Consider the following 26,716-nt stretch of genomic DNA (forward strand, 5'->3'; position numbering starts at 1 on the left):
TGGGAAATGACAAGGGCTGCAAATTGAAAGGTCTATGGTCAAGAAGGTTCTGTACACCACACCAATATTCAAGAGGCAAAGGTCAAGTTGTGCCAGTAAATTTTTGAGGTCTTCACCATGGCCAGTGACCATAATTCCAGACCACAAAGGATTGTGGATGTTGAAATCACCCAAGATTAGAAAAGGTGAGGGGAGCTGAGAGACCAATGCAAATAGTATGTTTTGAGACACTTCACCATTGGGAGGGAGGTAAATATTGCAAATGAAAATATCCTGAAATGCATTAATGCCCTTACCCGAACAGCCACAGCCTCCAAAGATGTATTAAGAGGCACGAGTTCACCATACAGTGTGTCTAGATCATATGTGCAAGTTCTGCCCACCACCCTGTCATAGGCAGCACAATTCTTATAATATCCCCAGCATCCATTAATGGCTGGAAACCAAGTCTCCTGCAAGGCAGAGCGGGAGGCAGGAGATGTGCTTAAAAGATACCATAGCTCAGCCAGGTAGAGGAAAAAACTGCTACAATTCCACTGCAGAATAATTTTGTCCATGTGCAGTGATGCCAAGGGGGCAGGTTATGCCTTAGGGTCACCCACTGCCACTGTTTGAGGGGTTCCACAGTGTGTTGCAAACTGGAGCCTCAGGGGCTACCAGAATCTCCGGCTCAATCACAGGAGTGAACAGGTGGAGTCTGGTGGCGTGGGGCCAACCGGAATGTCCTTCGAGGACTTTTTCTTTCCTTTTCTCTCCTTAGAGGATTTCAATGATTGCGAGGGCTGCTCCGAATTAGTTTCACGTGTAAAGAGAATGATTGCAAAGCCCTGTGAGCAGCAGCCTGTGGATCCTTCAGCTACTTGCTGCTGGTGTCCAGTGGTAGACTGACAGAAATCTTGGAAGAAAGTGTGCAGAGGGACTCCTTCCTGGTGATAGAAGCCAGAGAAAGGTAATTTGTCTCCAGTTGGGAGGTGGGGACCAATTTCCCTGATGGGTGGGAAGCCACTGATCCCACAGTATGTGTGTGTGTGTGTGTGTGTGTGTGTGTGTGTGTGGGGGGGGGGGGGGGGGGGGGGAGGAGTACTTGGTCTACTGAGTTTGTTTAGTCTTGTATTTTCTTTTCTCTGGAAAACAGTGCAATATAGTGAGGAAGGAGAATGATGCTTTCTACAGTTGACACAGATGAGGGGAGGTGCACAGGGAGTGTTCACATGCAGCACTCATCCACAATCTCTACAGGTGGGGCTAGCATTGTAATACTAAGACATGTGCCCAAATTTCAAGCACTCAAAGCACCGCACGACACAGACACATACTCATATACGGTTTCACATCCCACTGGTATACTGTCACCTTGACTTTTCAGGCAATGAACCACTCTCAAAGGCCAAGATGCAGGTAGCAGTAGCAACCCTATTGTCCTTGGGCCCTGCATGTACACAATGAACAAAGTGTACACTCAGTCACTCCAAGTTAGCACGTAGCTCATCATCAGACCGTAACAGCAGGTCTCTGCCAAAAAATGTGCCCATAACTAAATTTAGACCATTATGGGGAGCGATAGTCACCCAGCTCGTTACACACGAGCAGTGCCTGTAATGGCAGGGGATGCCGTTTCGATCAGGACTGACACACTTTTCATTTCGGAGATGGCTGCCACTAGCCCTGTGTTCCTCCCACCGTGTAGCCAGGGGAGGGAACATTTTAGGGTTGTATCTGTGCACCGAAAGAGGACTTCATTGGGACTGTCGGGACCGTACGGCCATCAGTGGGAGGTAACTTCATTTGCACCTGATCCACGACGGTGCCACCCACAGACACTACCTGGCCAGTAATCTGTCACTCAGAATCCCCATCCCCCAGTCACGACAAGCACGGAGAAATTTCAGCTCGGGCATTAACAGTGTGATCCCGTGTGCAAGAACTTGACGACGCTTTCCCCCTCCCCCTACAACGTGGTGGCTACTGTGCTGGGATTTGAGTGTGTTATTGCATTAAAGGGAAGGCACAAAGATGCGGGCACACGCCACATCGGTTGACCTTACCTGCACGAGCTGCATTTCTGGAAAATTTTGAAAATTGGTGGCAGGTCAAACCCAACAATGTGGATCACGCGTTTATTTGATGGAAAGCTGCGGAATATCCCAGACATGGAAACTTGAAGCTCAGTCGTAAACCAGGTCCGAGCAGGGTCAGCACCGAGAAAAACTTCTATTGGAGAGGCAGAGAGAGAAAGGAATAGTAGAAGTATAAGCATGCAGCACGGAGAGGAAGCAATGCTGCAAAGGCTGGGGTTCTGTGGGAGCCGAACATATACTCACAAAAGAGTTGCGAGCCCACGGATAGACACGACCTGTATATTGGCGCCATTCTTCAATGTTTTGTGGAGGCACAGTGGTGTTACTCCCAGTGTCAGCTGGTACTGACTGAGGGAACTCTAATGGCAGAAAAGTTTGTCATTCTGGAAACATCCCCCAGGCTGTGGCTGAGCCATGTCTCCGCAATATCCTTTCTTTCAGGAGTGCTAGTTCTGCAAGGTTCGCAGGAGAGCTTCTGTAAAGTTTGGAAGGTAGGAGACGAGGTACTGGCAGAAGTAAAGCTGTGAGTACCGGGCGTGAGTCGTGCTTCGGTAGCTCAGTGGTAGAGCACCTGCCCGCGAAAGGCAAAGGTCCCGAGTTCGAGTCTCGGTCGGGCACACAGTTTTAATCTGCCAGGAAGTTTCAAGTTTGTCACAGACTGATATCTCCACATGTTACCTTTCACTTAACATTATCACTGCACCATTTTTCAACAGGACAATGCTCTTTCGCACACGACACACTATTGTGAAGAGAGACTTCTGTGGCCACCAAGATCTTTAGACCCGACCCCTACAGAATGTGTGGAAACAGCTCTGAAGTGAATTCCATCCCAGTGCCAGTATCTAGAATATCCAGCACCAGTTAACAGTGTTTACCTGCTCACCCGAGGAGAGAATACATTGCCTTTGCCAACCAAATCAGTTCACACACTGAGGCCGTAGGGGGCGACGGCAAACTGTTAAGTGGGCTCCTACACCGAGTTATTTGTAAATTTGACTTTTGTAATCATCGAAATAACATCACATACCATATCAACAAATGAAGTTTCCAGAATGAGATTTTCACTCTGCAGCGGAGTGTGCGCCGATATGAAACTTCCCGGCAGATTAAACCTGTGTGCCCGACCGAGACTCGAACTCGGGACCTTTGCCTTTCGCGGGCAAGTGCTCTACCATCTGAGCTACCGAAGCACGACTCACACCTGGTCCTCGCAGGGGAGCTTCTGTAAAGTTTGGAAGGTAGGAGACGAGATACTGGCAGAAGTAAAGCTGTGAGGACCGGGCGTGAGTCGTGCTTCGGTAGCTCAGATGGTAGAGCACTTGCCCGCGAAAGGCAAAGGTCCCGAGTTTGAGTCTCGGTCGGGCACACAGATTTAATCTGCCAGGAAGTTTCAAATGAAGTTTCATTTCACACAATATATTTTATTGTTTACACTATACTACGAATCGCCGAGACCTGTTCTGTATGTCGATAGATTTTTGTACAGCACTAGGTTTGATATCAATTCTGACTTGGTTTATTACTTCATTTCTTTCAGTTTTGAAAAAAAAAAAAAAAAAAGAGGTGGTTAGGAAAACTTTAGATTATTTGTGTGTTTCTAGTTACTGCCCTCCCTCAGACAAATTTCAGTTCCTGGGAGTAAGGTCTATAATTTGCACTCAAGAGAAAATATAAGAGAGATTATTCACAATAAAGGATGGCAGCCATGTTTAAAATCTTGAAAAATGTAAGAGAGATTACACAAACTTGCTGATTAAAATTTAATACGACATTATGTACACTCTCTTCCATTTCTTTTCCATTCCTTGCACAATATATCTGTATTGCTCTGCCTACTTGACTGTGACAGTTTTCATTTCCTCTTAAATTCTATTTTCTCTCTACCATTTTGTGATACATAATCAATTTACAATACAATTTGACAAACTGGTCATCTGCCATTAATGCATTCCCTTTTCTATCAGCTTCTATTATTCTCTCTCTCTTTTTTCTTTCTTTTTGTTTTTGCCTAGTGTAATTCTGATACTTTCTACCATCAAATCTTCGTAACACATTATTGCCTAATACTCAATTATGCTTCAATTAGTATTACACAAAAAAGCAAAGAAGAAAAAAAAATTATTACTCAAGATATGGGGAAGACTGTGAGTGACCACTGTTGTCTCCAGGCACTGAGACCTCAGTGCCGGGAGGTGACTGTTGGCCCCATGTGTGCACATTGTCAACATCTGACGAACAACTTAGTCTGATAGAAAATAATTTCTAGGAACTTTTTTTTAATCCGCCTATCTGCCACTCAATGCCTCATAGAAGTGTTTAGTAGCACTATCTGTTTCATATCTCTCTAAATTACAGCCCTGATTTTCCACAGTATGAAGGGATAGGGAAAAATATTGTCAAAGTGTTAAAGTGCAGTCCTGTATGGCTATGACAACTGGATACTATTGAAAACAAGACATAGAATGTTTATAAGTAATGGGAACACAGCTTCCATGAAGGCTTGGTAACATAAAAAAATAAAAAATAAAAATAAAAAATAAAATGAAGATGTTTTGAAAGAGATCAATGAACAAAGAAACCTCATCACAACTATACAAAAAGTGAAATCTAAACACCTAGCATTTATTTCAAAATGATATGTTTTTAATAAACATAATGGATGGAAAATATTCGGAAGAGGGTGCCAAGAGGATGCCAAGGAAGACAAGTGTAGAAGTTCTAGAGGGAGAAACTATCTGTCAAAATCGTCAGCAAATTAGGAGGGGGTCTACACTGTGGATTAAGCTTCTCTAATTCTTTACACTAATGTCTTTGTATTCTCCTGATCAACACTCTCTCATATTCTTAATGCCTTTACACTCTAGGTTCACATTCAACTATTATTACCTATGTTAATCACCTCTGCACGCCAATAAATATTTTTTGTTACAGTGAATCTTATACATTTAATCACGTCCTCTAAAAATAATTGCACTGTTGCGTACACTGATCAGCCAGAACATTATGACCACCAACCTAAAAGCTGGTGTGTCCACTGTTGACACATAACAGTGGTGACACATCATGGTACGGGAGCAATGAGGCCTTGTTAGGTAGCTAGAGGGAGGCTACACGACATCAGCACACCCAAGTCACGTAATTCCCGTAAATTCCAAAGGGGGGGCAGGGGGGGGGGGGGAGATGAGTGAGCTCTGACACCATGTTCATCCACATCCCAGACGTGTTTGATCAGGTACAGATCTGGCTAGTTGTGGGGACAGCACATCAATTGACCCACTCCATCACGCTCCTGGCTTTGTACATGGCACATTGTCTTGATGAAAAATGCCACTGCCATCAGGAAACATGCCTATCCTGAATGAGTGTACACAGTCTGCAACCTGTGTACAATACACTTTGGCCATCACGGTGCCTTCCACAAGCTCCACTGGATCCATGGATGCCTACGTGACTGTTCCCCAGAGCATAATGCACCCATTGTCAGCTTGTCTGCATCCCACAGTACAGGAGTCAAGGAGCCGTTGCCCTAGAAGATAACAGATTCGCACCCTCCCACCAGAACGATTTGTCACACCATGCGACACTCTCCCACGGTGTCAATATCCAGTGTCGATCGCCACATGCCCATTTCAGTCTTAGTTGACAATGTCGTAGTGCTAACATTGGCACACGCACGGCTCAGCAGCTGCAGAGGCCCATCGTTAGGGGTGTTCGGTACACTGTGTTCAGACACACTTGTACTCTGCCCAGCTTTAAAGTATGATGTTAGGCGTGTTGAAGACACCACAACACTGAACAACCGGCAAGTCAAGCAGTTTCCGAAAGGCCCGTGCAGAGCCTCCAGGCCATCACAATGTGCCCTCAATCTGGCTCTGATAGATCACATGCCTTTCCCATTCTACACACAGACTGATACTACATGCACCACGTGGGTGTCTGACTAGTAATCATTACTCACCACATGACACTGGTACCACCTGTAGGGTTTATATGGATGATAAGTCGGTGGTCATAATGTTCTGGCTGATCACTGTATGTCTCTCCCAACTTCCTCATTCTACACTACTACATTTAGGAATTACCTTTCTACTTTTATCATACTGTTTATCTGCCAATACTAGTAATTTCAACCTGCCAGAACATCATAACAACTACCTTTCCCGCTTTCCGTCCACATATTTGCAAATGCAAACTACCGATTTTGGACCATTTGCCTTACTTTCTTTATAACATAGCTAGCTTGCCTTGAACACTGACTGGTAATGATTTGTTGAATGAACTGTAGGGCTTTCCTGGATATTGGACCTCTTCAGACCCTTATAATCCCTTCATAACTCTACTACTCTAACTTCCTCTCACCTACATCCCCCCCTCTACCATTCTGCAAAAGGTTTTTGCACTGTGTGTTTTCAAATTGTTTCCTTTTCATATCAGTAATTTAAAATTTGAACTGAAAGTTCCTACAGGTGGATCTGAGGATGACGTATTCTGTCTCCTTCAATCACAATAGTTGTTTTCTTCTCAAAACCGAATCCCTGAAAAAAATGTTACCTACAAGCTTACCAGCTGTACTAAAGGTACTAGGAGCAAAGTATCAAGCTTCATTTATGTGAGCTGACAACAACTCTTCTGTCAGAAACTGCCTGGAATACGACGCCTTCGGATTCCATATTCACATCCAGAGATATACCGGTAGCTTACGCAACTAACGGAGTGCACGGCTGCCGAAAATGTACGAGAATTGATTACTTAGCACGAAGAACAAACATTGAAATAAATACACCAGTAAATGACATCACAACAAATAAATCATATTACATGCTTGACACTATTTTAGAAAAGGAAGCAGGCAACAACTACAACACAACAGAAAAGAAATTATTTTCACCTTTCTACAATCAGATTGTGAGTTTTTCCATCTCCTGTACGACTTTATTGGAAACGATGTACAGACATATCTTGAGCAGCAGAAGTGATAAATGCAGAAGTTTGTGAACTCTAATGAGTCCTAATACTTGATTATATTTTATATGTATTTGGGAAGCAGAGAAATTTGCAGTATCAGTCTCCTCATTTATGTGTCAAGTCTCTCTTGTGCATATAATCACAGCTCTTTCTTACAGAGGAAGCTCTGTACAAAATTTAACAGCAGTACTCCAGACAATACAGCCCAGGGTTTTCCTTCTCTCTCCTTTTTGAAAATTTGGTTTAGCACTGTCCACAGACCATGGACCTTGCCGAGGTGATGCAGCTTGCACAGCTCAATCACACAGACAGCTGCCACAATGGAGGAGTATACATAGACAGGCCAGATAGGCCTTTTCAGCGGTTGCAAGGCAACAGTCTGGTCTCTCAACATCTGCCTGCATGTCCTCGCTATGCTGGTACTGTAAACAAGTGAAAGTGAGGGGATACATTGGCGCATATTTTTTCTGAGGGCATGTATAGCTTAATGGTTCCTTTTGAATAAACTATTCCAGAAGTGAAACTGTCCAACACGGGGCTCCAGGCACAGAGGATACTGCTGTCACAAGAAAAAAAACTGGCGTTATATGGTTCAGAATGTGGAATAGTAAATCACTTAAAACCAGATAGGTAGGTTAGAGAATTTGACAAGGGAAGTGCATAGGGCAAATTTAGATTTACTGGAAACTAGTGATGGCAGGAAGAATGAGACTTCAAGTACAAGTACAGTTGCAATCAAGGTATGATTATTACATCACATCTTTTTTTTTAATTTAATATATTTGAGAGAATACACCATTTTTTGGTTGTATATTTCTGTATATTTCCTGTGTACAATGAAGATTTTGGCTTTCATGCCATTATCAATTACAATGTCTTAGATTGCTGTGTACCATGAGAGATGACATTATTAGGGCTAGTTTTGTGTTTACTTGCTTTGGGCTGGGTTTCACAGATACAGTGTGCTTATATGACAATATGCCACATTCCTATAAGACATTTATTTTGTACGATTTACAGCATGTTAAGCAAATTTGGAGAACTGTGTAAACATCAGCCTGCACAGTACACAGTAGAACACATTAATAGTTCAAATGGCTCTGAGCACTATAGGATTTAACTTCTGAGGTCATCAGTCCCCTAGAACGTAGAACTACTTAAATCTAACTAACCTAAGGACATCACACACATCCACGCCCGAGGCAGGATTCGAACCTGCGATCATAGCAGTCGCGCGGTTCCAGACTGTAGCGCTTAGAACTGCTCGGCCACCCTGACCGGCACACATCAATGGTCTGAAATCACTGTACTGAATAATGGTGTGAAAGCTGAGATCTAGCGTGTACGTGAGAAATATAGAGAAATATTCGGTCAAATGGCAGTGTATTCCTTCAAAAAATACTGTACTGCTGTAGCTCAACACCACTGAAAACTTTTTCATTCGATTGTCAGGTGACCTGCAGTTGCGCAAAACAAAGATTAGGCCAAAAGCTACATAAATATACATAATTAACTTCAGTTGCCACAGAAACTTGAGTGGATTTTTATTTTATAAAGTATATGACATACACACACACACACACACACACACACACACACACACACACACACACACACACACACACACACTAAAAATGTATCAACAGTCTTCTTAATTAATTCTCACAAACCTGTGACCGTATTACAACTCAAGAAGTGTAATCATCTTACCTAACACTAAAGGCACATTCTGGTATATGTCAAGCACACATTGATGACATTTTCCTAATCTAGATAAAGGGTTAGGGCACCCTACCCACGTTTTCCAGAACAACACTTTCTCCCCCATATGCACTTCACCTGGTCCTCATCAGTCCAACAAGTCACTTTCAAAGTCTACCACCTCAGTGATGGATGGTCTGTCCACATCAAAGCTACCAACCACCAATACCCCAACTTTGACAGCTGCCAACCATTCCACACTGACAGATCTCTTTATACAGCCTAGCTACCCACAGATGTCTCAACTGAAGTTGTGAGCAGCTCTCTCCAAATGTGCCGAATGTTTCGCCAAGGTCTTCACAGAGTGAAATTACTCTCCCCACCTTGTCCGGAAACTGATCTCCTACACTTTGTCTCCACAGTCACTTACCATCCTTCAAATACACACTGACTGCCACTAAGGAGCACACAAACTGGTACCATGTAAAACTGGAGCAACCGAATCATATTCTCCATATACTTTCAACTACCTCAGTCATACACTGAAATGAGAAAAAAATGCCCCCCACCACTCCTGAAACATTATTTTGCCACCCACATAACTTATGCAACATCCTTGCCCATCTTCATTCCACCTCTGGTGGCCAAAACATGGCTGGACCAATCAGATGCTGTGCATGCTGTCTGACGTGATGTATTAGACTTCAACAACTGCTTCACAGTCTGTGACATCTGGATTCTTCCCAAAAACATCAGCTATTCTGAATTGTGCAGATGGAAACTCTCCCTGCAACATATACTTCATTCTTCCATCTGCCTCATCCCTTTCCCTGCTCTCACTACAGCCCCACACACACCTTCTATCCCCTGCAGCATGTGGCGGGGACAACACAGTGCCAAGCACCCCACCATTTTGTCCCTATCACATCCCTGCGCACTCCCACAGAAAGCACTACAGCAGCTCCCCACCCTAATCTGCCATCCTTCCCCTCCCCCTCTCCTCCCTATGCCTCTCCTTTACCGCCACTAAGGCTCACCGTAGTCGGGCCTCTGTGCCTGGAGATGACAGTAGCCGTGTTCATAAGAGCTACACATATGTGAGGGTGTGAATTTTGTCTTAATCTAACAAAGGACTTAATATGACTCCTTTTGACCTCTAGCAGTCTTCTTTCAATTTGCTTGTCTGCTACTCAACACCTCCTCTATGTGGTGAGTAGCAATTTGTTCTATTTCATACTGTTTTCCTACATCCAAGGTTTATTTATCACTGTCTGAAAATGTATGACATAAAAGTAACAATTAAAGGATAGTTGCTACTCACCATACTGCTGATGGGCACAGCAAAAAGACAGTCACAAAATGAGCTTCTGGCCAACATGGCCTTTGATAAAGATAGACGACACGAACGTGCGAATGTCCGCTCTGCGCCGCACCCTCCACCCCCCCCCCCCCCTCCCACACACAAACACAAAAACACAGTCTCTGGCAGCTGAAGCCAGTGATTCTAGATTTTCTATTGTTTAATAACACAAAAGAAATTATTCAGACAGTTAAGAGAGATGAAAATTTCACTGTGGTGGGGGACTGGAATTCATTAGCAGGAAAAGGAGGTGGAGGAAAAATAGTAGGAGCACATGGATTGGGGGAAAAGAGTGAAAGGGGGAAGCCACCTGATAGAATTATGCACCGGGCATAATGTAATCACTGCAAACACTCTGTTTAAGAATCATGTAAGCAATGTTGAATACATGGAATCGACCTGAAGATACCAATAGGTTTCAGGTTACACAATGGTACGGCAGACTCCAGAAAGAGATTTCTCACTCAAAAAAATTCCCAGGGATAGATGTGGAATCCCACCATATTTTATCATTATGAGCTGCAAATTAAAACTGAAGAAAGTGCAGAAAAATGGAAAATTAAGGAAATAGGACCAAGATCAACTGAAATAACCACACAACAACGAGTATTTCAAAGGGAGCATTGGGCAACTAGTGAAGGAAAAAGGGAAAAGAAAGACAACAGAAGATGAATGGATAATAGAGATTAAACAGTTAAGGCAACATAGGATCAGACAGGCAGAAAGATGCAGCCCAATAGAAATTTTCTGATGGCACACAAGATACTGTGTTTAAACAGTAGAAAAATCTAGGGTGGAACAATGACAATATGGATAGGACAAATTGCTTCTCGCCATTTAGAGGAAGAACTGAGTGGCAGACAGGCACATTAAAAGAAAGATACTACTAGGCATCAGGCACAGAAGAAACAGAAAAACACGCCCCTGGATGCAAAGCCTCTACTGCCTAGGAGTGGGGGGAGACTCAGATGCGGCAGTGACCTATGCTGGGATGGGTAGCGGGGTACATAAGAGGCCTATGGTGGGGAGAGGTAAGGATTGCTGGGTAGGGGTGGGGGAAGATGCTAGTGCCGCCTATGACAATGTGCGGCATGTGGCGGGGACAGGACAGTGGGCTGCTAGGTGCAACTGTGCTGGGGTGCAGGAGAGGAGCAGTATGTGCACAGGGAAACCAAGATTTGAATACAGTAAGGAGGTTCAAACAGAAGTGGGTCGCAGTAGTTGTGTGGAGGTGAAGAGGATCACGAGGACAGAGTAGCGTGGAGAGCTGCGTCATTCCAGTCTTTGGACTGGAGACAACAACAACAACAACAACAACAACAACAGTCAAGGTAGCAATCCAACTCGTGCATAAATCAGCAACCTGCATGCTTTGTACACTAGCTGTACAGTGAATGAATTTGTGGAGATTTTGGAGTGTATTTCTTCTAATTCTACAATGTCGCTAGGAAGGAGAGATCAGAACATACATACAGTGTGTGAGAGACAAGAATAAGCTTAAGGACAAAGCAATGGACTGTGAAAACAAGTTCATAAAAACTGCACCCCCTCCCCTCCTCTCTCTCTCTCTCTCTCTCTCTCTCTCTCTCTCTCTCTCTCTCACACACACACACACACACACACACACACACACACACACACAGTATTCTGTTAATAACACATATGACTTATTACTGGTTTTGACGATACATAATGACCAACCTCAGACTTAAAAGGAAAATAAAATATCAGCAAGTCTCATACAGTAAATATTAAAATGTTACACACATTGCATATGGAGTATTTTATGAACACACTAAGAAGTTGAGATCTACAGTCTTCATCTGCAACAATCTGCTAAAACACTGAGCTACCCACTAAAATTACAACACCATAAAAGTTGCACATGGCAAACATAAAACTGGCATGAAGTTACTACATGCTTGGATACGCATTTGAGTGCAACACAAGGTAGTAGTTACACCATCTACATTCAGTATATAAATAATGATTACGCAACAGGTTTCTCATTCAGAAACTGCGCTTTAATGTTGTTTGGTTGTGAGACCACGCTACACTTTAAGTGAGGAGGACAAATGTCTAACAGTACACATGGGAATTTGACACCAACAGGATTATGGCCCATCAAGACTGACGTTTATCGTACCACAATATCGCCACTAGCATCATTTGGGATCCTCTGGCTGTCGGGCAAAAATGGGATCTACGGGTTTAGGAGGACCGTACTTCTTACCATGCAGGATCTCTATGTCTCCTCATGACTGAAGCCTGAGAGGACAGATGCTGTTTTCTCAGCCACACAGGATTTTAGAACTGTATCTCGTACCTTTGAATTGAGAAATGGGCTCGTTTGCAGGGAGATGAGTGCCAGCATGGATGGTGCAATGACGTCTCTAGCGTCACAGACTGTTGGCATGGCAAACAAGATCATTGCTTCCATCGACAAGGTAGTGCAGAGAGGACACTGACACAATGAGACTGGACACAGTAATAGCAACACATCATCTTTTTGGATGGATCCAGTTCTGAGTAAGGAATCATGATGGATGTGGTCATGTTTGCAGGCTCTGAGGAGAATGAACGTTGCCCGATCACACCCGCCACTGTTGTACAGTCTCTGCACACAATGTGACAGTATGAGGTGCCTCCGGATATATCACATGATCATGTCCAGTTTCCGTAGCCAGCAGTTTGGAATTCAGATGGCAGCTATTACATTACTGTCATGCTGAGACCAGTAGCCGTAGGCAATCTCCGAGGACTCTGAGACATTATCTTCTGTCCTCACCTACCTCAATACATAGTGTACTTGAATGGTGCACTGGCCAGCACATTTTTCAGATTTTCCTTCCAACAAAAACATCTGGTTGTGTTTTGCTGACAGACTGACACACCACTGCTTTCCAACAACAGAAGCTTTCTGATAATTGAAATTGAGTGGAAGCAATGTGGAACAAAGTATTTACACCTGTCATCAAAGTTCAATTCAAATCTATGGCCAGCCAGTTACCAAATTTCACAACCCATTTATCCTCAGATCACCTACAGTTCCTTGTGCTGTACTGTGAACACGCAACATTTTTTATCCTTCCTGGTGACGTAGTTTTAACGGTCGGCAGTGTACCTATGTTTCTGGTCCAATTTGAGAATTCTGCATAGTTTAAGAAACTTAACAACACACACTGACGTCCCATCTGCCTGTGACTCGCCACGTTTATGACAGCCACACTAAATGTGACACAACTCCAACAGTGCACGCCCCATTTACAGGTAGCATGGGTGTGAGGGGGGCACGACTTCTAGGTAGACTACGGGAAAAACACCCCGTATGCTCTCTAGGGAAGGAACATATTCTCAACAATTCAGGAACAACTAATTCACGTCAATCACAACACATGTAATGTTGTTGTTGTCGTGGTCTTCAGACCTGAGACTGGTTTAATGCAGCTCTCCATGCTACTCTAGCCTGTACAAGCTGCTTCATCTCCCAGTACGTACTGCAGCCTACATCCTTCTGAATCTGCTTGGTGTATTCATCTCTTGGTCTCCCTCTACGATTTTTACCCTCCACGCTGCCCTCCAATATTAAATTGGTGATCCCTTGATGCCCCAGAACATGTCCTACCAACCGATCCCTTCTTCTAGTCAAGTTGTGCCACAAACACCTCTTCTCCCCAATTCTATTCAATACCTCCTTATCAGTTATGTGATCTACCCATCTAATTTTCAGCATTCTTCTGTAGCACCACATTTCAAAAGCTTCTATTCTCTTCTTGTCCAAACTATTTATCATCCATGTTTCACTTCCATACATGGCTACACTCCATACAAATACTTTCAGAAATGACTTCCTGACACTTAAACCTATACTCAACGTTAACAAATTTCTCTCCTTCAGAAACTCTTTCCTAGCCATTGCCACTCTACATTTTATATCCTCTCTACTTCGACCATCATCAGTTATTTTACTCCCTAAATAGCAAAACTCCTTTACTACTTTAAGTGTCTCATTTCCTAATCTAATCCCCTCAGCATCACCCGATTTAATTTGACTACATTCCATTATCCTCGTTTTGCTTTTGTTGATGTTCATCTTATATCCTCCTTTCAAGACACTGTCCATTCCGTTCAACTGCTCTTCAAAGTCCTTTGCTGTCTCTGACAGAATCACAATGTCATTGGCGAACCTCAAAGTTTTTATTTCTTCTCCATGGATTTTAATACCTACTCCGAATTTTTCTCTTGTTTCCTTTACTGCTTGCTCAATATAACATCGGGAAGAGGCTAGAACACTGTCTCACTCCCTTCCCAAACACTGCTTCCCTTTCATGCCCCTCGACTCATAACTACCATATGGTTTCTGTACAATTTGTAAACAGCCTTTCGCTCCCTGTATTTTACCCCTGCTAACTTCAGAATTTAAAGGAGTATTCCAGTCAACGTTGTCAAAAGCTTTCTCTAAGTCTACAAATGCTAGAAATGTAGGTTTGCCTTTTCTTAATCTAGCTTCTTAGATAAGTCGTAGGGTCAGTATTGCCTCACGTGTTCCGATATTTCTACGGAATCCAAACTGATCTTCCCCGAGGTCGGCTTCTACCAGTTATTCCATTCGTCTGCAAAGAATTCGTGTTAGTATTTTGCAGCTGTGACTTATTAAACTGACAGTTCGGTAATTTTCACATCTGTCAACACCTGCTTTCTTTGGGATTGGAATTGTTACATTCTTCTTGAAGTCTGAGGGTATTTCGCCTGTCTCATACATCTTGCTCACCAGATGGTAGAGTTTGGTCAGGACTGGCTCTCCCAAGGCCGTCAGTAGTTCTAATGGAATGTTGTCTACTCCCGGGGCCTTGTTTCGAGTCGGGTCTTTCAGTGCTGTGTCAAACTCTTCACACAGTATCATATCTCCCATTTCATCTTCATCTACATCCTCTTCCATTCCCATAATATCGTCCTCAAGTACATCACCCTTGTATAGACCCTCTATATACTCCTTCCACCTTTCTGCTTTCCCTTCTTTGCTTAGAACTGGGTTTCCATCTGAGCTCTTGATGTTCATACAAGTGGTTCTCTTATCTCCAAAGGTCTCTAATTTTCCTGTAGGCAGTATCAATCTTACCCCTAGCGAGAGAAGCCTCTACATCCTTACATTTGTCCTCTAGCCATCCCTGCTTAGCCATTTTGCACTTCCTGCCGATCTCATATTTGAGACATTTGCTTTCCTTTTATTCCTTTTTGTCTGCTTCATTTACTGCATTTTTGTATTTTCTCCTTTCATCAATTAAATTCAATGTATCTTCTGTTACCCAAGGATTTCTACTAGCCCCTGTTTTTTTACCTACTTGATCCTCTGCTGCCTTCACTATTTCATCCCTCAAATCTACCCATTCTTCTTCTACTGTATTTCTTCCCCCCATTCCTGTCAGTTGTTCCCTTATGCTCTCCCTGAAACTCTGTACAACCTCTGTTTTATTCAGTTTATCCAGGTCCCATCTCTTCAAATTCCCACCTTTTTGCAGTTTCTTCAGTTTTAATCTACAGGTCATAACCAATAGATTGTGGTCAGAATCCACATCTGCCCCTGGAAATGTCTTACAATTTAAAACCTGGTTCCTAAATCTCTGTCTTACCATTATATAATATATCCGAAACCTGTCAGTATCTCTAGGCTTCTTCCATGTATACAACCTTCCTTTATGATTCTCGAACCAAGTGTTAGCTATGATTAAGTTGTGCTCTGTGCAGAATTCTACCAGGTGGCTTCCTCTTTCATTCCTTCCCCCCAATCCATATTCACCTACTATGTTTTCTTCTCTTCCTTTTCCTACTGACGAATTCCAGTCACCCATGACTATTAAATTTTCATCTCCCTTCACTACCTGAATAATTCCTTTTAATTCATCGTACATTTCTTCAATTTCTTCGTCATCTGCAGAGCTAGTTGGCATATAAACTTGTGTTACTGTAGTAGGCGTGGGCTTCGTGTCTATTTTGGCCACAATAAGGTGCTCACTATGCTGTTTGTAGTAGCTTACTGACACTCCTATTTTTTTTATTCATTATTAAACCTACTCCTGCATTACCCCTATTTGTTTTTGTATTTATAACCCTGTGTTCACCTGACCAAAAGTCTCGTTCCTCCTGCCACCGAAATTCGCTAATTCCCACTATATCTAACTTCCCTTTTTGAATTTTCTGACCTACCTGCCCGATTAAGGGATCTGACATTCCACGCTCTGATCTATAGAACGTCAGTTATCTTTCTCCTGATAACGACGTCCTCTTGAGTAGTCCCCGCCCGGAGATCCGAATGGGGGACTATTTTACCCAAGAGGACGCCATCATCATTAAACCATACAGTATAGCTGCATGCCCTCGCGAAAAATGTAATGTAAGAATATCAATGTTTACTCGCCAAAAATTAGAAGCACTGACCTACTAATAGGCATAAACAAAAGAAAGAAATCTTGCAAGATTTCGGAGTTGTCCTTTGACAAAGCCTCCCTCTGCCCCTCAGCACCCCTACAAAGAGCCAAGTATACTGGCATCTCTCTCTCTCTCTCTCTCTCTCTCTCTCTCTCTCTCTCTCTCTCTCTGTGTGTGTGTGTGTGTGTGTGTGTGTGTGTGTGTGTGTGTGTGATTTTTATACTCTAGCTCGTCAAAGGATAACTTCAAAAGCTAGCAAGTTCTCTTTATTATGCATATGTATAACAACAACTCAACATCTGCTTTTCAGCGAGTGGTCTCCTTTAAAGAATTTACATTCCACTAGAACTTTCGTACAGCAAATATCAACGTTTACTTCTCAAAACTAGGCTAACATTGGGACTAGCAAGTCACCACACTACCATTTAGGGTGAGCCCACAGCTAAATGAAGGCACCATGGATGTTCCTGACCTCACAAAATGACCACAGTTGGTCTTATTAGGTTTTTAACTCTGAACATAATTTTTATCATCTCAGTCAAATACCGATCAACTTTTCTGCCATTTAGTACAATGCATTTATGTGCTCTCCTTTCTTCCACTTTCTCATACAATGCATTCCTCTCCTCCAACCCAATCTTCCTCCCACCCTATTTCCCACCTCTCTAAGTCAGCACATGTCTGCAATATGAACTGATTTTAATAACATGCTATGTACCAACAGACTGTTACCATGAATTTGATACTGATATGCCAGAATTTTTCTATTGTATAGCTACAGGCTGAATATTTTTATCTCAAAAATTCTCGTCGGTTATCAACTGTGAACAATCAGTCAGGCGTTATTAGGCTCTCAAAATTCTGTAAATAGTTTAACCTATTGTTTATCTATTTTAATAAGTAATTATCATTCTTTTATTTTACTTTTTTAAATCTGAAGGAGATTACACTCAGAACTAGTCATCAATTATTTTTGTCAAGCAACAGACTGTTAAACTTTTCAGATGAATATAGTGATAATGTTAAAAAATACTCCAAGTGTGTGTGTGTGTGTGTGTGTGTGTGTGTGTGTGTGTGTGTATTTCCATCTCAGTATTGAAAAACATTCATGGTGAAGTACATCCCGAATATTGATACTTTTCAGGGAGAGACAGCTGCACATTATATTTATCGTTCTTAATTGCTGTAGTAGCATCCAACCTACAGTGAAGTGAAGGCTCTTCTTCGTAAAGGCAAATGTTATTTGAGCTAGAAAATAATTCCTATAAAATGTAGTGTGGCGTTTATGGTTTTAAATGTTAATGGAGAGAAACTGTAATAAAATCTGATGTGTATTTTTTACAGTAATATAAGTAGAAAACTTTGGTAATATTTCTACGCAAGAAAACACGGTAAAATGCAATTCATACTTTTGAATATAGGCATTGTTACCATGCCACCACCCACTGCAATGTAGCTACATTGGCAGGTGTTATAAAAACCTGTACAACAATGACTAAAACTGCCAACAACCATGAAGAAATGAATGGAATAGTGGTTTGAGTGGTCCTTGTTGTAAGGTTTAGGTATAAATTCGATAAATATAATGGGCAACTGGTTTTATCATCTAACTAACTTGATAACAAGCCGCCAGTTACCTCTGAGAAACTGGATACTGTCAACTGGCTCAAAACAAACAAACAAATGACCAAATGACTGTAAAGGGACAGAATTATTAATACTAATGAAAGCTTGAGAGAACGAATGCGCAGTGAAAATTAACTGTGATTAACACATTATTTTGTACATTTTAATATAACTTCTAGTTACTCGAAGGACAGTAGTGAAATTGATTCACTGTCAGATTTAAGTGGTGTGCCTCTGTCCATGGCATGACCCAGTGTCTAAAGTATTGTTTTCAAATGTTTCCTTCTTTTTGCTTTATTAGGTAATTTTTTATTTTGCAGTGTTAAGTGTGTATGATGGAATACATTTCTTATGGATGTAACTCATCATTAACTCTGTAACTACGATATCTATATATGCAGCACTGTCATTATTACTACAGCTGTCAACACCATCAACATCCCAGATCTTGCCATTAATGGCAGAAGGAGACATCATCAATCTATAAGACAAAGCAGTGTGCAGTGCATGCATAACTGTAGGTTACGCGAACTTGCAAAATAGTGCATTTGAGCCAGCAACACTGTCCTCTTGCCATTATCAGTTATTTTAATTGGGTCATAGCTTTCGAACATTTAGTCTTTCTCCAGCTTTAACTGTGTACATACTTGCAAATGATGTGTTTGTGAGTGTCCAACGAGCAGCCACGGGTAAAAATTATTGTAGCTTGCTTCACCTCAAGTTCTGTGAGCCATGTTACTCACAAGTGCATTCATTGTTGCGAACACATAACAGTGTCATCCACAGAGAGCCAGAGTACCCTTTCTGCTTTCCAAATAGACCAGCAGCAGGTGGCTTGTGTTGAGTGGGCCATACACCACATGTGGGAAATGGGCCCGTGCCTTGTCTTTTTTGGCATTATACTTTTGTAGTAATAAGAGAATGGCATGTCTTCGAAAGACAGCCAATCAATGTTTATAAAGGTTTGATCTTGTTCAGATTAATGAGAGTATTTCTAATTACTCTGCTACTGCTAGATAATTAGTCTTTTCCTTTGTGAGAAACCATGTATCAGTTTCAGAAAGTTATTAGAGTATGTTACATTACCTCATCACCATCTATTTTTATGCTGGGAAAAATTCGTTGGAGAAGCAACCTAGTTGTTGTTTGCTGCTGCAAACATATCTCAGAGGCCATTTCCTGAAACAGGTTTATCATTATAAATTAAACCTAAGGCTGAAGTTTGAATTATTAAACATAAATTACTACTTTTCATTAGCAACTGCACTCTAACAAAGGAACAACATTTGTGTTGCAATGCCTTAATTCTTGTTATGAACCTCTGTCATACATAATTGAAGGACAGTATGATTTAATACAAAAATCACAACTGAAACTTCCCTGATTTTTGAAGACTTCACCATCAAATAATACAATGCAAACCACTACACACCTTTTAAGGAATTCCTGCAATGTCTACATGTCTCAATAGTTTTTTAAGGTGCTATCACTAATATATAAACTGCTACAATGTAATAATTTACTTGTACAGCTTATATATATAAAAACCATCACCATTAGTGTTGGAAGCATCTCAATGACAACTGAAGTACATGCTGTCCATGAAACAAATTACTGATATATTTAACTTGTGACTATGAAACACACTACACAAATGTTGCAGTTTGAAAGCTACTAAGTAAACAAAGAGTACATGCCTCATGCAAACTATACATGCGAACAATTCAATTTAGCAACCGATCACAAACGAATCATGCTAAATGAAACCACTTACATTGTCTAGATTTTGTGAGTCTTTCACTTTGGATTGCAGGGATTTTTCCATTGCTGAGAGGGCTTCCATTGCTTTCCAGTTCTTTTTTCGTAACTCCTACGATGACAAAAGGACAGCATATTAGGAGAATCCATAGGAATATAAAAATATCACTATAAACTTGTTAATTTGGTGAGTGGACATCATCCCACAGAACGGTCAATTAAATTTTGATTTTCTGAAGAAATGTAAGTAGAAAAATGAAAAGGGGAATGGAAAGTGTTCGAGATCATTTTTAATACACATTAATTAAGTGAATTTATGGCTCTTTTTGGGTGGGATTTTGTAATGAATTTATCTTATAAATTGAAAATGACCTTTTTCATGACCAAATGTTGACCACCTACTATGGATTCTCCTTTAGTTATACCTATGAAGTTAGTAGCAAGGCATGCAACAAGAAATAAATATTGAAAAAATCTAAGTAGTTTTAAATTTTTTGCTATAATACCACAGTTGTCATGCAATAACCTGGAAAGTAAAATAATGAATACACTAGGACCAACTGAAATGGGTAAGAGTGTTTCCACAGACACCAAAGACTACACCAATTTACCACAGAGATTGCAAAGTCTCTCCCCACAGGTCAGCACATCAAGTTGGCACCCAACTTTGAGCAATACACGTTTTCTTTCAGATTTCTTGGTAGATTTGCTATAGTTCTAGAGTTCTCTGTATAAAATTTGAGTAGTTCTGCAGAATTTTGTGAAAAAACAATACTGCTTGATAAAAAGTCAAAATTGTACGAAACTGACAAATTTGCAAATAAATAAAAAAAATAAAATGAAACAAAAAATAAATGATCACAATTCTGAACAGCCCCCTAAGAGTATTACAGAAAGCCCAAGTGCCTTTTTTTGTGCAGATAAAATTTTATGAGATAAATGCAATAGTGGAGGACCCTTTTTCACTACTTGTTAAGTTTGTACACGACTTTCGAGAAATACACATTTTTTTCAAGCTCTTGGCAGACAGGCTATGTTTCTACAGTTCACTGTACTAAATTTGAATAGTTCTGTAGAATTTCACAAGATAGAAGGATGGATATATTGGTATGTGTGCAAGACAGAAAGGTCTTCAACACCCACATGAAAACCAGTCTGAGCTGAGAGTCGGTAAAATACACTACACATGAGTGTAAAACGGCACAGAAACTAAAAGTACCAAAATGCAGAAAGCTAAGTGTGTATCCACATGGAAGCACGAAATGACATATCATGCCAATATTAAAACATTAATTAAACATGAAGAAAGTGGTAGGAGGAGTTAAAACAATATAGCAGATGGATGTGGCTGGCTGGAAAAAAAAAGAAGAAGACGACCATTATGGATATGGATAGCTGAGGAGTCATTATTAGAGATGGCCAGATTAATTCATCTTTGGGAACTAGTTCACTGGTGATTATTCATTTTTCAGAGCTGTTCATTTTTACTTTTTTACCATGTGTGTTATATGGATTTTAGATAAAATTCCAGAAAAAATATTGAGTACACACAAATATTACTTCTATATCTAAAAACAAAGATGCTGTAACTTACCAAACGAAAGCGTTGGTATGTTGATAGAGACAATAAAAAACACACAAACACACACATTTCAAGCTTTCGCAACCCAAGGTTGCTTCATCAGGAAAGAGGGAATGAGAGGGAAAGACTAAAGGATGTGGGTTTTAAGGGAGAGGGTAAGGAGTCATTCCAAACCCGGGAGCAGAAAGACTTACCTTAGGGGGAAAAAAAGGACAGGCATACACTCGCGCGCACACACACACATATCCATCCGCACATATACAGACACAGGCAGACATATGTAAATGCAAAGACATTGGGCAGAGATGTCAGTCAAGGCGGAAGTACAGAGGCAAAGATGTTGTTGAATGACAGGTGAGGTACAAGCGGCAGCAACTTGAACTTAGTGGAGGTTGAGGCCTGGTGGGTAACGGGAAGAGAGAATATATTGAAGGGCAAGTTCCCATCTCCGGAGTTCTGATAGGGTGGTGTCAGTGGGAAGTATCCAGATAACCCTGACGGTGTAACACTGTGCCAAGATGTGCTGGCCGTGCACCAAGGCATGTTTAGCCACAGGGTGATCCTCATTACCAACAAACACTGTCTGCCTGTGTCCGTTCATGCGAATGAACAGTTTGTTGCCGGTCATTCCCACATAGAAGGCTTCACAGTGTAGGCATGTCAGTTGCTAAATCACGTGGGTGCTTTCACACGTGGCTCTGCCTTTGATCGTGTACACCTTCCGGGTTAGACTGGAGTAGGTGGTGGTGGTGGGAGGGTGCATGGGACAGGTCTTACACAGGGGGCGGTTACAAGGGTAGGAGCCAGAGGGTAGGGAAGGTGGTTTGGAGATTTCATAGGGATGAACCAACAGGTTACGAAGGTTAGGTGGACGGCAGAAAGACACTCTTGGTGGAGTGGGGAGAATTTAATGAAGGATGAATCTCACTTCAGGGCAGGATTTGAGGAAGTCGTATCCCTGCTGGAGAGCCACATTCAGAGTGTGATCCAGTCCCAGAAAGTATCCTGTCACAAGTGGGGCACTTTTGCTTCACACATTTGTCCACATCAAACCCACCAACAAGCAACAGTGCCTCCATTTTGACAGCTGCCACCCATTCCATATCAAACAGTCGCTTCCCTACAGCTTAGGTCTTCATGGCAAATTAATCTGCTCCAGTCCTGAATCCCTGAACCATTACACCAAGAACCTGAAAACAGCTTTCGCATCCCGCAACTACCATCCTGACCTGGTACAGAAGCCAATAGCTAGAGCCACTTCCTCATCCCCTCAAACCCAGAACCTCCCACAGAAGAACCCCAAAACTGCCCCACTTGTGACAGGATACTTCCCGGCTTCAACTGTGAGTTGATTCCGGGGGAGACTATTTTGAATAAAACAGTAGTTTTTTGAACACAATCCATTATTTATTTTTCACAGCCACAGTCCTAATGGAACTGAGACACATTGTGTATGAGGGAAACAAATAGAGTACAATATTATAGAATGAGATGAAGTACATGAAGGTGAGATATGAGATACAATACTGCTATAAGAATTTGACGGAGCACTGAAAGACTCAAATTGAAGTGGAAGTGCCTGGCATATGGACAATGGAAGAAATGTGGGTTTTAAGGAGCTAATGTAGGAATTTTGTGTGTGACCATTTTGTAAACAGCCAAATAAATCTGACAATGCTGGAGTACATTGCTATTGCATTTACCATGTAGCAGCACTTGTAGTGTATGCACAAGTCACATTATTTCTGAGCGTTCAGCAGCACATTGAACTCGGCACACTCAACATTGACATTCAAAAGCATGGTCCATGTGCCGAAGGCTTAAGTGTTAGGAAGTCTTTTCTGGAAGTATCTGTCTGGAGTCAAGCTTTGTATGGAAGTGAAACGTGGCCAATACACTGTTCAGACAAGAAGAGAGTAGAAGCGCTTGAAATCTCTTGCTACAGAAAAATGCTGAACATTAGATGGGTAGATCAAGTACCTAATGGGGAGGTATTTAATCTGACTGGGGAAGAAAGTAATTTATGACACAGCTTGTAATTTATGACACAGCTTGACACAAAGAAGGAATTGATTAATAGGATATATGCTGAGGCATCAAGGAATCCTGAGTTTGGTAATGGAAGATAGTGTGGGAGGAGAAACTTCTAAGGGAGACCATTGCTTGGCTACATTTAGCAGTGTACGTTGCACTAGTTACGCAGATATGAAGAGGCTCACACAGAATAAACTATAGTGGAGAGTTGCATCAAATCAGTCTTTGAACATCAACTTTACTTTCAAAAAAATGTGTATGTATTTATTTCAAGCACACTGTTAGAACTGAACCATGCTGAAACTGTAAATTAATTTCTTTGTTTAATGTGGCAGCATAAATAATATGTTTACCCCTTAAACCCCTTTTCAGACTAAAAAGAAAAGATTGATACAACAGTGCTACTAAACATACAATATCAGAAATTGAAATTTTTAATTATTTATATTGTTTTATCACTCTCAGGCAGTTTTATCTCTAGATATCGCATCTGTAGGCGGTAGCTGGGAAAATAGTTGTCAGCAGCTACTGGTTGTTTAATCGTACGAGGGAAATTAAACACCTCCAGCAGACTGAAAAAACTGGTGAGAAAACTGACAGCAAATCCAGCTATGACAACCCTGTGAAGCAAGTAGTGGTTAAAATACATGGTTTCAAAATGGAACAAGTTCAGCACGAACAGAAGTAATGGAAAATGACCCAGCTATTTCAAGAACTAAGATTGGGTACACTGAATATACAGACATTTGGAGGGAAGGTGGAGTAAGTGGTGAACTTAATGAATATCTCTACAAAGTTCTGAAAACACTCGTTGCCCTTGCAAAACTCCAATCGCACGTCCTGTTTCTAAAATATTATCTGGCATGTAGTATCCCATCTAAAGGGCTTACAACTAAAACTGGTCTCTCAAGCTGTCAATCATATTACCCCAAGAACCTTCATCTTTTCCAATTCCATTAGTCCTCGGCATCACCCATCTGGTCCTCCATAATAATATAATCCAACCTCAAACCATACTTGAAAGCCTCTACTCCTTTTGCAAAATCCTTTTACTCTGTAGCCACAATTTCCTGAATGCCATCACTGCAATAGAAACTCTCTAATTGGAACAGCACACCTGAGGAAAAGTGCTCCAGCTGAGATAAAGCCTACCACTATGATCCAACGCCTTATCAACCCCTCACAGCTTCCCGACTGTGCCTTGCTGACTCATTCTGCCTTCCACATTTCCAAAAGCTTCCTCCACCATGGTCCTCAACACCAATATCATAACACCACTGTCAATGTTCCTGCCAAAACTCTGATCCTTATAGAAGGATCAGTACTTTCTAAAGACATCACATTTAGCCCCAAACCGAAGTTTAACCATGCTGGACTTGAAAACAAGCTCATTTCCTTTGCTCATTCTCTGCAGTGGAAAAATTTCTTCAACACACATTCCAGTGACAATAGCCAGCCACAGCCCCATACACAACATTGTTTAAAATAGGTCCAACCTCCTCCCTTTCCACTCAGCCACCACCTGGCAATCTTTCAGGAATTCCTTACTTCTAACCTGGCCTTTCCTAAATCTCTTCCCAGTGAGTCCAGCTCCTGTGGAATGCGTAGCTGCCCATAACCTGAAAACCAATCCAGATTATATCATCGTTTCCAAAGACGAAGGCTCCACCACAGTGGTCACGAATCACAGTCCTTAGAATCTGTTCCACAAATCCAACATAAGCTCTAGCAACTCTTCAAGACCTTAGGTCTGTCCATAAACCTGACAGCTTAATCCATATCCCTCTGAGCACCAGGAACCGCCACATCCTCCTACCTCCTTGCTACTCCTCAAACCTAACCCCATAGGTCCCCCTGTTGATTATCCCATTGTGGCTGGTCACAATGTTCCCACAGGTTTTGTTTGTTTTTCTTTTAGCAAGCACAAACAACTGGGGTCACAAGTGCCCAAGTCAAAACTACAGAACACAAAGACAGAGAGCAAACTGACGTAAGAGAAGACATCTAAAAACAAGGATGTGGAGAAAGAAACCATACAGAAACAGAGGTCCAGAACTAAAAATTAAATGGCCTATGCCATATTGCTCAGAATGATAAAAAATAAAATGCACTCGACAGCCTGCGCAACATTTGCTAAAACAGCTGATGACTCAGACAGCAAACCCAAGTGGGAATGTAAACGGTTTAAAAAAAAAAAAAAAAAAAAAAATGGGCATTCCATCAGAAAGTGGCAAACAGTTAAAACTTGGGTGCAATGTGTACAAAGTGGTGGGGGAGCACCACTTAACACATGATGGTGCCTAAGAAGGCGGTGCCCAATAGGAACCTAGTTAAAATGACCTCCTCCCTGCGGGAAGGCTGAGAGGAGGTCATCCAAGCTGATGTGAGAGTCTTAATAAGCCAAAGCTTATTCCCATCAAGGGAGGACCAATGGCAATGCCAAAGTGACACCACCTCCTGAAAGACAGCAACACAGAGATCACTGGAAGGAATATAGGAACTAGTGGGCTGAGGTACAAGCCTTGGCAGCACCAACATTTCCTGGCAGACCTACATCAGCAGGAACCCACATGAACATCACAGTGGCTCCATCAAGAGTGAGCAAGTGACAGCTTTCCTGCACCCGTTGCACAAAGGGGTGGAGGGTGTAAAGCACACATAGACTTTGAAGGGTGCCAAGAGAGTCTGAATAGATGACAAAACTGAAAAGCCTGTGTCGCTGGATGTACTCCGTGGCCTGATACAGGGCGAAGAGCTTGGCTGTGAATACTGAGCAGTGTGCCAGAAGCTGATATCAAAAAACTTTGGCACCAATGACGAAGGCACACCCGACACCACTGTCAGTCCGAGAGCCATCAGTGTACACATAGGAACTATTGCAAAGTTCCATGTGAAGGTCATGAAACTGGAAGCGATAGACCGAGGCTTGAGGTAGTGTCCTTAGGAAGCGAATGAAGGCAAAGATTAAAGCCAAGGTGGTGAACGGTTCACACCCACCAGAAAAGATGCAGATAGTGTGAAGTTAAGCTGCCGGAGCAATTGCCGAAAGTGGACTCCGGGAGGTAACAGCGAAGACGGATATGCCCCTTTCTGGCGATCAAAGGAATCATCGAAGGAGATATAGGTGGGTGGCCAGGCATGGCAGACAAATGCCATGCATACCTGCTGAGGAGAAAGTCAGTA

At 41.9% G+C, this 26,716-nt stretch overlaps 1 protein-coding gene across 7 annotated transcripts in view; it reads right to left on the bottom strand.

Annotated features, from left to right (window-relative positions):
• LOC126480707 (ribosome-binding protein 1) overlaps nt 1-26,716 on the bottom strand; it is a 347,820-nt gene that overhangs the window by 61,521 nt on the left and 259,583 nt on the right. For 6 of the 7 annotated variants that reach the window (XM_050103952.1, XM_050103955.1, XM_050103953.1 and 3 more), the window contains 2 exons: nt 19,934-20,029; nt 19,246-19,338 (listed from right to left, as the gene is read on the bottom strand). In XM_050103952.1, the coding sequence (XP_049959909.1) occupies nt 19,246-19,338; nt 19,934-20,029 (189 nt within the window). The remainder of the gene's footprint in view (nt 1-19,245; nt 19,339-19,933; nt 20,030-26,716) is intronic. The other variant, XM_050103956.1, reaches the window with a different exon arrangement.

This window comes from Schistocerca serialis, chromosome 5 (genome assembly GCF_023864345.2).
Source record: "Schistocerca serialis cubense isolate TAMUIC-IGC-003099 chromosome 5, iqSchSeri2.2, whole genome shotgun sequence".
Taxonomy (NCBI): Eukaryota; Metazoa; Arthropoda; class Insecta; order Orthoptera; family Acrididae; genus Schistocerca; species Schistocerca serialis.